Source organism: Panthera leo, chromosome C1 (assembly GCF_018350215.1).
Source record: "Panthera leo isolate Ple1 chromosome C1, P.leo_Ple1_pat1.1, whole genome shotgun sequence".
Lineage (NCBI taxonomy): Eukaryota > Metazoa > Chordata > Mammalia > Carnivora > Felidae > Panthera > Panthera leo.
The window spans coordinates 211,002,000-211,014,880 of NC_056686.1; the positions used below are offsets into that span (position 1 = coordinate 211,002,000).

Genomic DNA, 12,881 nt, shown 5'->3' on the forward strand with positions numbered 1-12,881 from the left:
TGCCAGGCAAGCACCGAGACCCCGCTCGAGCGGAGCGTGGCTCGGCTTGGCCCAGGAGGGGCGCGCCACTTGGTGGCCAATGGTAGTGCCAGGAGTACCGAGGCTGGGGTAGCTGCCAGGCCCTGGAGCGGCACGCCCTGAGAGCCCCAGGCGGCACGGCAGGAGCACTGGGGTGGGCAGGGAAGAGGCGCTTGCAAGGTCGGCCAGCGGTCCGCGCCCACGCGGGCCGAGAGGCCGGATCCATCGCCTCCGGGAAGCAGGAGAAGCTGGTGTCGAGCACGCTGGAGCCCCGCTCGGGGCAGCGTGCAGCGGCCGGCGGGGAGAAGCCGCTGGTCCCCGGCCGGCGCCCCGCCCCACGCCCGCCGACTCCACTCACCTGGCAGTTGGCCCCGGAGACCCCGGCGGGGCAGGTGCAGCTGTAGCCGGGCTCGCCCGCGGGGCCCGGGGTGCACACGCCCCCGTTCCGGCAGGGCTGCGCGGCGCACGGCCCCAGCGCGGGCAGGGGCGCGGAGGGAACCGGGCTGGCCAGGCAGCCGCCGCGGGGCCCCGCGCTGAGCAGCAGGAGCAGCAGGGCCGACGCGGGCAGCAGCTGCGCACCGGGCGCCGAGGCGCGGCGGGGCGGCATGGCCGACCGAGTGGGCGCGGGAGCCGGAGCCGGAGCTGGGGCGCGGCGGCGGCGGCGGCGGCGGCGGCGGCTGGAGCGACGGCGGCGGCTGGAGCGACGGCGGTTCCGGCGAGGGCTGCTCCGCTGGGCCGGGCGCCTCCTGCAGCTGCTGGGATCCGCGGTTCCCGGGGCAACGGCGGGCGGGGCCTGAGGGGCGGGGCAAACAGGGGCGGGGCTCCGGGCGGGCGAGGGCGGGGGAGGAAAGGGGCGTGGGGACCCTTCGCCCCGCGGGGAGTTGGGGCAGGAGGCGCGCAAAGGTCGCCCCGGGCCCCCAAGCCTGAGGGGTGCGATCGGAGTCGCGGGCGTGTCCAAAGAGCCCCGAGGGAAGCGGCGGCGGCGCGGGCCCGGCGGGGAGCTAGGCTGTGCTGGGGAAGGGGAGGGGGTGGAGGGGTCAACGCCGGCGTGGGGAGGACTTCACGGGCCCCCAGGTGCCCAGCGGCCGAGCGGAGGGCGAGGCGGCGGAGGCTCGCGGCAACCGCCCGCGGCCTCTTGGCGCAGAATCGGTGGGACCGCTGCGGTGCCCGGCCTTAGCTCAGTCCCCGGGCTACTCCTCCCCCTCCCACAACACTCCCCCAGGACGCACAGCCCCCTCCCCGCGACGCCCCGGAACCCCAGAGCCCCAACACCAGCTCCACCGCTGGGCTTGCTGGGAACAGCCCGGGCGTGGGCTCAGCGGGCCCCGGCCCTTGTCCTTGGTGCTGACCGAGGAGTGTCCCTTCTCTCGGGCCCTTTCCCGGGGGCGGAGCCGGCCGTGCCACTCAGAAACGTCTGACTGTGGCGTGTGAGAGCTGGAAGAGACCTCAGGAGCAGTGTCCAACCCTGTCGTTGAGCCGACGAGGAAACTGAGGCCCAGACAGGCTGGACTGGAACCCAGTGGGTCACTTGACTCCCAGCCCGGAACGCTGTCAGTCTTCTGAAAGAGCAGTTCAGAAGCGCAGGTTCACAAAGGCCCTGCCAGGCAGTGTTTACTAGGGAGCTCTGTGTAAAAGGAACATCCACCGCGACCTACTTGGGGGAGGATGCTCTTCTAAACGTCCCGGTTAGGCTGGCTCATGTTTTGACAGCCAAGAAGGCCCATTTCCACTGAGTAAACGCAACGGGCTTTGTCTCCACCACCTGACCTTTCACAGCCTCTGTGAATAGACTCCGAGGCACTTGTTACCTTGTTCTCACGGAAACCTCCTGAGAAAAGAAATGTGACTCTCTTGGATTGACAGTTGGGCAATTTTTTTTTTCTTTTAGGGCACACGAAAATAGTTCTGTGAAAAGCTGGGCAAATAAGAAAGTAAAGAATCCACATGAATTCATGCACGGAGGTGCCACAGATGAGCAACCAGGAGCTGCTAAAAATCTCCAGTTAACCCAGGAGTCTACCCGGACAGTCTCTCCCCGTCCTGCTCGGATTCGGGAGCAAATGTCAAGGGTTCGTGCTGAGGAAGATGCCTAAAATTCATGTGGTCATTACAGGAAATCACTAAAACCTAGATGGAGCTGCCTGCAGCAGCGGGAATTCAGACCTCCAAGTGGATCAAACAGTTACTACATTTTCCCTCACACCCGCAGTCTTTTATCGGAGACTTCCTCTTCCAAAAAAAAAAAAAAAAAAAATCTTAATTTTGTACCACGCCAGCACCCTCTGCTGGCAACTAGTCTCACCATTCAGGTGTTTCTTCCACTTTCTGTGCCCCCTGGAAGATGCATTCTTTCCTGAAACTCACTTCTCTGATCTTAAATCCTGAAAAACTACGCTGGTGCTGGTGCGGTTCACTCCCTTCCATCAACACACACACTCAAATGAAGCGTAAAGAAGTTTGTAAGGTAATTAAAAATCACACTTCAGCTTATGATATCTTTGCCAAAGCAAAATTTTTGTGTGTGAATTTTGTATGACTTTGAAATAATGGAGGAACTAACACTGGCTTTATTTTCTGGATGCTGATTTCTGAATTTTCCAGATGATGTTTGGCTTTGTAAAAGTATTCTTCCTTTAATCGTTAAAAAACATATTACAGGGGCGCCTGGGTGGCTCAGTCGGTTAAGCGTCAGACTTCGGCTCAGGTCACGATCGCGCGGTCCGTGAGTTCGAGCCCCTCGTCGGGCTCTGGGCTGATGGCTCAGAGCCCGGAGCCTGTTTCCGATTCTGTGTCTCCCTCTCTCTCTGCCCCTCCCCCATTCATGCTCTGTCTCTCTCTGTCTCAAAAATAAATTAAAAAAAAAAAACAACTTAAAAAAAAAAAACATATTACAGCAGAGACCGTACAAGACCATTTCATTTTTCTCCAAGCTAAAAAGAAAGACTAAATCTCCCAGTCTCCTTGCTTATAGGTGGAGTCATGTAATTAGTTCTGAACAATAGAACACAGGGTTTTGTGCCCTGGCCCCAAGACATCCACACACTAAATACTATGCAACTATATTATTAGTAGTCCTCTTCTCATTCTCAAAAAAGTGGGTCTTTTTTTTTTTTTTTTTTGGTTTTGAAGGCTGATTTAGTACTTGACTGACAGTTTCCAACCATCTGCAAATACCCAGCTAAAGAGTCCAACTAATATATTACCTTGTCTTATTAACAGAAGTTATTAAAACAATGTTGGATCTATGTTTAAATAAAATCTAAAAAACCAACTGTCCTTGGGTTCATGTTATCCCAAACTTACAGAACATCAAATCTTCACCCTAATCCATCTCATTTCCTTTCTTGATAGAGACCCTACATTAACAAGTTGAGGGCAAAATATCAAAACAACATGTCTAAATTTCAGCAAAGAATGTGATAGAATTTCTCATGATCACCTTATGGAGAAAGTGGACTTGAAACCATTGAGCAAATGTAGTCTGAACATACCAGTCAGTGGATCTCTACCAGGCTGGAGGAAGTTTTTAGGGAAATGCCATAGAATCTCAAAATTTGGCAGCTAATACAATTCATTCCAGAATCAGGATGTCAAATTGTCCCAATAAAAATGCTAAGCTACATTAAGTAAAATAGATTATGAAGTAAATGATGGTATATTTGGCCTTACGGCTATTTGCCAATATTTCTATCTCTCCTTCTTCGAAGAACTGCTCTGTAGGACTATACTTTCCTGATCCCTTGAAGTTAGGTGTGGTCATATGACTTGCCTTGACCAATGAAACATGAGGGGAAGTAGCATATGTCACTTACAGGTGGAAGCCTTTTTTTTTTAACGTTTATTTATTTTTGAGACAGAGAGAGACAGAGCATGAATGGGGGAGGGGCAGAGAGAGAGGGAGACACAGAATCGGAAGCAAGCTCCAGGCTCTGAGCCATCAGCCCAGAGCCCGACGCGGGGCTCGAACTCAGGGACCGCGAGATCGTGACCTGAGCCGAAGTCGGACGTTTAACCGACTGAGCCACCGGGCGCCCCAAGAAGCCTTTAAAATACAGTGTATGACTCATGTGACCATGGTGACCAGCAAGATCCCAAGAGATGGAAGTTCTGCCAGCCTGTGTCCCTCGGGGAGGACAATGTGGTGATGCAGTGGGAACCTGCAATGAGCATATGGTGTAAGACATAAGTCATTGTAGTTTTAAGCCACTAAGAATCAACAGTGTTAAATAACTCCAGGTCACATACTTGTAAATGGCTGGGCAGGACTGGTTATTCCCAGTGAGCCATGCAGCAGGACCAGCTAACTCAGATGGGCTATTCCTCTGGAACAGAGGCTGGATCCAGTTGGGGATTCCAAGGTCTCTGGATCTGACGCAACAGAAAAGTGTCAAGAAACAATTTGGTCCATTTCTTCTCATGGATCTATTCCAGAGTTATAACTCAACTGCATTATACTGTAGGATGTTATAGAAATATTACAAACCAATGCAAATGTAGTTGTCTTTATTTTGTGCATTTTGCCACAACAGGAGAAAGACATGCTCCCACGTTCGCACAGGTTCATAGGCATTTGGGAACTGCAGGCCTTAGTGAGAACAATATTCCTCTTCATGGTGAAGTTCTCACATCCTATGACCTCCAGAGCATCCTGTGGGAATGTCGGTCTGGATACACAGTGCGATGGTCCATACACTTAGAACCTCGTAGAACAAATTGCAGAGGTTACCTGGTATAGTCTCCGGGGATTGAAATAAGATCCAAATTGGAACACTTATATTGTGTGATAACTCATGTTCAACTTACCTGGAGTTCCACAGGTGATTTAGCACACACCTTCTTCCCTAGAATATTTAAGTTTTCTGCAGCCATTGGTAGGATGCCCCCTATGTCTCTCTCTGCACCCAGAGTTGCCCGTAGACAGCAATGCCTTTATTTCTGCCTCTTCTCACTTTCAGTTACTTTTTAAAGATCTAAGGGAACATTCCTGTCCCCTGCAGAGGGCGGGCCTGGATGCTGGATTGAAGCTGGAGTCAGCTTGGAAAAAAAGCCAACCACACAACCTAGAGAGAAGGGATGTTGTCATATTGCCTGACAATTTTCCCCCAGGAGATCAGCCCCTACTCAGCCTACGAGGACTGGAGCAGTTGTATCAAGAGCCACGATGATGTTGGGCAAGTCACTCAGTCTTTTTCACCTTCAGATGCCACATAATATGGAGATGTAAATCTCTATGTTGGAAAAGGTCATCAAAAGGATATGACAGCTGGTCCTCCTGCAAGCTGGACCTGGGCAATCATAGGCTCCTCACCCCCATCCATGTCCTGGGGACATACATTCCACTCAATGTTCCCATAGCCAGAGCTATTCAAGGATATAGCCTTAGAGAATAAGGTGTTGTTGAGACCGTCTGGACTAAATATGCGACTGAACCCAGTTAAGGTCTCCATATAAGATCCCGGTGGGCAGATGTGGCAATCTACTCATCTTGCGGTCACCCAAGACAAACGTCGTATGTAAGTTCCCTTGTATATTAAAATTTCCACCTACCAGTCTGGAATGGCCTGCCTCTTTCCTGAGTCTGTCCTTGGCCTCTGTGTATGGAACCCAGTTTCAGATTTCACCTGGGAAGCTCCCAAGGTTGCAAACCAATACTCTACTTGATAGAGATCTTGGGAAAATTAAATAGGATGATAGTGGTAATGTGTGGAGTAACTGCATTGCCCCAGGCGCTAATATAAGTATATTTTTTAACATATTATCTCATTTAATCCTACCCCAAATCATGAGGTAGAAACTTCGAACTTGTACCCCAATTAAAGGAAATAAAATTGGGGCGCCTGGGTGGCTCGGTCAGTTAAGCGTCCGACTTCGGCTCAGGTCATGATCTCACGGTCCATGAGTTCGAGCCCCGCATCGGGCTCTGTGCTGACCGCTCAGAGCCTGGAGCCTGTTTCAGATTCTGTGTCTCCCTCTCTCTCTACCCCTCCCCTGTTCATGCTCTGTCTCTCTCTGTCTCAAAAATAAATAAACGTTAAAAAAAATTTAAAAAAAAAATAAAGGAAATAAAACTGAGGTGCAATGTAGTTAAATAAATGGTATAAAGTCAGCCAGTTTGCAAGTAGAGTGGTCAGGACTCAAGCATAGAGAGGAGTCTGGCTGAAGATTCTGTGTTTGAACCTCTTCTCTGCATCTGCTATATGAATCTCCTATGGTGCAGTCTGGTACTTAGTAGATAGTGTGCATTATACATATGTGATATATGCATCATATTGAATGTATATATACGTTTCATATCTAAGATGTGTATCATATATGTGTGTGAGGTCTCGGGTGTATGGTGTATACACTGTGTATGTATAACATATCGTGTATACACACATGAATTGAATATATGGTGCATGGTGCCTAGTGGACTTTGGTTTATTATCAGGGGAGGCACTTGAAGATTATATTTATTTATTTACATATTTACTTTATTTACTTCTCCCGTGCTTCCTTTTTTTTTGTTTTAATGTTTATTTTTGAGAGAGTGAGAGAAAGAGCTGGAGAGGAGGAGAGAGACAGGGACAGAGGATCTGAAGCAGGCTCCGTGCTGCCGGATGTGGGGCTCGAACTCACAAACCGTGAGATCATGATCTGAGCCACAGTCGGACACTGAACCAACTGAGCCACCCAGGTGGCCCTCGTGCGCTTCCTTTGTAAGGTGCACTACCACTGACTTGCAGAATGACAGGATGTGAAAATGGAATGGGACTCTGACGATCTTTTCTGAAGAGGAAGACGAGGCATTGAGGAAGTTAACCATGACTCAGGGCTGGGCTGAAAGAGACCCCTGTCCTCCAAATTCCACAGCTGATGCTCTTTCCACTTCCCCACAGTGCCTTTTCTCCACTCCCAATATTTCCTATTTAAAGGACAATCTGATCAATGCAGGGTAAAAATATAAATACTAACTCATGGAAGTTTAGGCGTCTTTGAAGAGTCTCCAGGAAGAATAAATACGACTTGCACATGTACCAGCCACAAGCACCAGAACTATTATCTTATTACTTTAATCAGTTGTATCCTTTTTTAATTATTATTTTAGTGTTTTAGCATTTACATCCAGGTTATGTTACTCTGGATGATCATTGGACGCTTCCTAAATCCTGTGTTTAAGACAAGTCCACGTTTACCTTCTTCCCCCAGGCTTGTTCTGATTTGAATTAAACTACTGTTCTAGCACCTGTTCAAACAGTTCTAAATTCTTTTACATCATCACTTAATATTGATTTTATCTAGGACAGGCTTAAATGAGAAGTCTTGAATAAAAAGACAGAAAGGAAGAATCGTTCACAGAGCACTTGAACTACCACCAAATGGAAATCAGATATTTTCACAGAGACTCCTGAGAACATGAGAACTGTGTTAAACTTAGTAATTGTTTTTATTTCCAACATTTTGTTGTCATGAAGAAGGCACCATACTGGAGTATAGGAGTGTTTTCAGGAAGGAATCCACACCAACTGACTTAAAAATAAGGAGGTTCATTTCAATGCCTCTCTTTTGCTCTTCAATTCACAGTGGGACCTTGAAATAGAATACCACGAAATAACTCTAGTCCTTGGATTTTCCAGTGGCAGTGAAAATACTTGCATTGGCTTTGCCAGCATGAAAAATGTCTAGTTTTTATTTCCATATGGAAAATGTTTCCATTAATGGCTTAAACAAATTAGTTTATTCTCCCACATCAAAGAAGTCTGGAAGTTTTTGGTCCCGAGCTGATAAAAGTTCTCCTGATGACTCACACAATTACCAGCAGAGAAGCTTCCTGTCTGCAGTTTGGAATATCCAAGCTGAATTATCACCAATTCTGCCTATGATGGGGCGTCGGTTGTTTTCTCCGCTACTAGCCCTCTTTAGGTAACTGGCCCCACGTCTCAGCCCTTGTACTTCCAGTGAAACAGACCCGGAGAAAACACAGGCCGAAAGCTTTTTGATATTGATCTTGGCCATCATTTCTTGATACGAGACCAAAAGCACAGGAAACAAAAGAAAAAATAAACAAGTGGAACCACATCAAACTAAAGAGCTTCTGCCCAGCAAAGGAAACAATCAACAATGAAAAAAGCAACTTATGTAATAAAAGAAAATATTTGCAGGCCATATATCTGATAAAGGGTTAACATCCAAAATACAACTGAATAACAAAAAAATAACATAAAATAAAATAAAATAACCCAATGAAAAAATAGACAAAGGAACTGGATAGACAGTTCTCCAAAGAATACATACGCCCAACAGATATATGAAAAGGTGATGAACATCACTAGTCATCAGGAAAATGCAACTCAAAAGTACAATGAGATTAAGAAACAAAACAATGGGGGCACCTGGGTGGCTCAGTCAGTTAAGCATCCGACTCTCGGTTTTCAGCTCAGGTCACGAAGTCACGGTTTTGTGGGCTCAAGCTCTGCATGGGGCTCTGCACTTGCAGCATGGGGCCTGCTAAGGATTCTCTCTCTCCCTTGCTGTCTGCCCACCCCAACTCATGCTGTCTCTTTCTCTAAATAAATAAATAAATAAATAAATAAATAAATAAATAAATAAACAAACTTTAAAAGAAAGAAAGAAAGAAAGAAAGAAAGAAAGAAAGAAAGAAAGAAAGAAAACAATGAACATAGGGGGGCTAAAAAGAAAGAGGCAAACCATAAAACAGACTCTTAACTACAGAGAACAAACTGAGGAGAGGGGAGGTTTGCTGGAGGGGGAGGTGGGTGAGGGGTTGGGCTGAATGAGTGATGGGGATTAAGGAAGGCACTTATGATCAGCACTGGGTGTTATATGTAAGTGATGAACCACTAAATTCTATACTTGAAATAATAGTACATTGTATGTTAACTAACTGGAACTTAAATAAAAACTTGAAACTAAAAAACAAAATAAAACACACAACTATAATGAGTTTTCACATCACACCTATTAGGATGTTTTTTTTATTTTTAAAAGCACCCCCCCCCAAAAAAAAAAACAAAAACAAAAAAACAAAAGATAACAAGTGTTAGCAAGGATATGGAGAAAAGGGAATCCTTGCATTGCATTGATGGGAATGAAAATTGGTGCAGTCAATTTGGAAAATACTACGGAGGATCTTCCAAAAATTAAAATAGAACTACCATCTGATCCAGCAATCCTTTTTCTGGGGGTATATCCAAATTAATTGAAAAAAAAATGAACCGAAATCAAGACATTGAAGAGATATTTGTACTCCAGTGTTCATTACAGCCCTATTCACAATAGCCAAGATGTGCAAACAGACAAAATGTCCATCAGTGATTGATGGATAAAGAAACTGTAGTACATACATACAATGGAATACTACTCATTCTTCAAAAGGAAGGAAATTTTGCCATTTGCAAGTGGAGATGAACCTGAAGGACATTATGCTTGGTGAAATAAGCCAGACATAGCAGGACATGATATCGTGCATACAAAGAATCTAGAATAGTCAAACCCCTAGAAGCAGCAAGTGGAATGGTGGTTGCCAGATTCAGGGGGATGGAGTATTGGTCAAAGAGTGCAAAGTGTCAGTTACAAAAGATGAATAGGTCCTAGAGATTTACTGTACAACATAGGGTCTATAGTTAACAATACTGTATTGTATACTCACAAATTTGCTAAGAGAGTAGATAGCGTTCTTATCACACGCACACACACACACACACACACACACACAAATAATAATAGTAAAAAGAAGATGGAAGAACACTTTTGAAGGTGATGGATACGTTTATGGCATAGATTGTGGTGACGGTTTCAGGTATGCATACCGATCTCCAAACTCATCAAACTGCATACATTAAATATGTATGGCTTTTTGGATGTCAATCATATGTCAATAAAGTGGTTTAATAAGTAAATAAAAAACTAACCCTACCCTCAGACCCAAGAGTGGTCATGTGACCCAAGCCTGAACATTCTCCTGGTGACAGAAATTCTTTCAGAGATGGGCATGTGACCCTAGTCACATTCTTGTTGCTTTTATAAAAAAATAAATCACCGACAGCAAAATTCCACAAAGCTAGCAGACATTTACAAAACAAGAATAGATGCAAAGATCCTTTAAAAATTAGCAAAATAATCCAGCAAACAATTTAAAAATTAATGTGTAATGACTTGTAGAGCTTATTCCCAGAAGAATAATAATGAAGTATCAGAAATAAGAATTAAATATCAGAATTAAGTATCAGAAAATCTACTCACCTCTACTACCAAATTTAAGAAGGAAAAACCCTATGATCATCACCAATGCTGAAAAAACATTTGATAAAATTCGACATACATTCTTAGTAAAACTTTCTCTTTTTAAGTTTATTTATTTTGAGAGAGAGAGTGCAACAGGGAAGGGGCAGAGAGAGGGAGAGACAGAATCCCAAGCAGGCTCCACGCCGGCAGCACAGAGCCCAATGTGGGGTTTGAACCCACCAACGGTGAGATCATGTCTTGGTAAAACTCTTAATAAAATGAGAAGGGTGCCTGCGTGGCTCAGTCACTTAAGTGTCTGACTCTCAGTTTTGGTTCAGATCTTGATCTCACAGTTCGTGTTTTTCAGCCCTGCATCAGGCTCTGCGTTGATAGGGTGGAGTCTGCTTAGGATTCCGTCTCTCCCTCTCTCTCTGCCCCTTCCCTGTGCGCACTCTCTCTCTCAAAATAAATACATAAACTGGGGTGCCTAAGTGGCTCAGTCAGTTGGGCATCCAACTTCAGCTCAGGTCATGATCTCAAGGTCTGTGAGTTGGAGTCCTGCATCAGGCTCTGTGCTGATGGCTCAGAACCTGGAACCTGCTTCCGATTCTGTGTCTCCCTCTCTCTCTGCCCCTCCCCTGCTCATGCTCCATCTCTCTCTCTCAAAAATAAATAAACATTTAAAAAAAAACAACACAAAACTACAATAATGAAAAGAATGTGGCACATTAGATGGACACATTTATGGGACAGACTAGGGAGTCCAGAACTAATATTTGTGAGAATTGAGTATATGCAAAGAGCTAGATGAATTATTCAATAAATTATATTGAAACAACTTAGTCACCGCATGGAAAAATAATAGCGTTGAATTACTATATGAATTATCGAATCCATACTCACAACTTACTCCTAAGTGAGTCCCAAATGGACCAGAGATTTCAATGTAACCCCAACAATGAGGCAAAAAAAATACCAAAAGAAACCAAAGCAGAATATTTTTACAATCTTGGAGCATGACACATATCCAGAAGCCCTTAAAAATGGATCAAAACATCTGTGGACATAAAATTACAAAATTTCCAAAAAATGGCAAAAATCACCATGTGCAAAGTAAAGTCACTGAGAAAAACATTTGCAGCTTTCGCGAAATCAAAGGGCTGATTTCTAACCCTTAAGGCATCACCTCCTAAAATGTATCCTAGGGAAAAAAAAAAAAGGACATTGGCTCCTTTGGATTTTAGTATGGATGTTAGCAGACTGGTTGGATCAATCCTTATAAGTGATCAGTTTTATTGTGCAGTTACGTGCATTTATAATTTTGATAGATTTTGTCAGATTGCCCTCCTTACAGATTCTACCAATTCACCAGGAATATGTAAGAGTCCCTGATTTCCTCTTCATCATAAAGTTTTATCAATCTTTTTTTTTGTTTTCTTTTTCCAGAAAAGAACCTGTTTACAAGTTCCAGTAGGGGAGCACAGCCACTGGTATATCCTTGACCGATGACCCTTGACCAATGAACGCTCCTCGTCTATCAGGCAAGGCTGTCCTCTTCGACCAAGTGTGCAGCTTCGAGAGACACACACATGAGGCGGGGAAGGAGGATGGGGACACCCGCCTAGCCAGCCAGATCAGCCGAATCAACGTTGGCGGTCAATGGGGCGAGAGATGTCACTGCCAGATAGCCCTCACATCCTCAAACTTTTTGATCTCTGAAAATCTGCTAGGTGAAAAAAAATATACCTCAGTACAGTTTTCAAGTATATTTCTCATCATAAGTCAAATTGAACATTTTTCCATATACATCGGAGACATTTGTATTTTCTTTTCTGTGGACTGATTGTTCTTAAATTTTATTTTATTTTTTGGGGGGGGTTTAAATGTTTTTATTTATTTTTTTAATTTTTTTAAATGTTTATTTATTTTTGAGAGAGAGACAGAGCGTGAGCAGGGGAGGGGCAGAGAGAGAGGGAGACACAGAATCCGAAGCAGGCTCCAGGCTCCGAGCTGTCAGCACAGAGCCAGATGCGGGGCTAGAACCCATGAGCCGCAAGATCATGACCTGAGCCGAAGTTGGATGTTTAATAGACTGAGCCACCCAGGTGTCCCTGTGGACTGATTGTTCTGGAAACCCAAACCATCTCCCTTCATACAACTGCTTGGACTTGACATAGAAACTATCCACCCCCCCCCCCACACACACACGCATGCACAGCCTACTGTCTACAATGTCGACTCACTATTAACATGACTTCATTATTCCATTGTCTTCCCTGCTATCACTTTACTATTCCAAGCAAATAACTCGATTATTCATTAGAGAAACCTTTGGAAAGACTCATGAACCCTTTAATGAAAACTACCAACCGTTTAATCCCTAAGCCCCTTGGCCTCAAAATACTCGTCTAGCCACTTCCACCAATCCAAACCCTAGTCCCCAATCCTCCTCGAACCCGTGCACTGAAAGACCTGCCTGAACAGAGCTAGAGATTCACAACGGGCTCCAGCTCTGCCCTTCCCCCTCTGTGACGTTGGCCCCGCTCCCGGGAGCGATCAACTCAGCCTCGGAGCTACTGCCCATTTTTCCATTGTGTTATTAGTTGCTTTCTTACTGATTTGTAGGCACCGGTTCATGA

The 12,881-nt window shown here is 45.5% G+C and overlaps 1 protein-coding gene across 1 annotated transcript in view; it reads right to left on the bottom strand.

The window, feature by feature from the left end:
* The window catches only part of DNER (delta/notch like EGF repeat containing), a 316,552-nt gene extending 315,927 nt beyond the window's left edge, over positions 1-625 (bottom strand). Inside the window, exon 1 of the mRNA XM_042950397.1 lies at positions 377-625. Within this exon, the coding sequence (XP_042806331.1) occupies positions 377-625 (249 nt within the window). The remainder of the gene's footprint in view (positions 1-376) is intronic.
* Between the last annotated feature and the right edge of the window lie 12,256 nt (positions 626-12,881).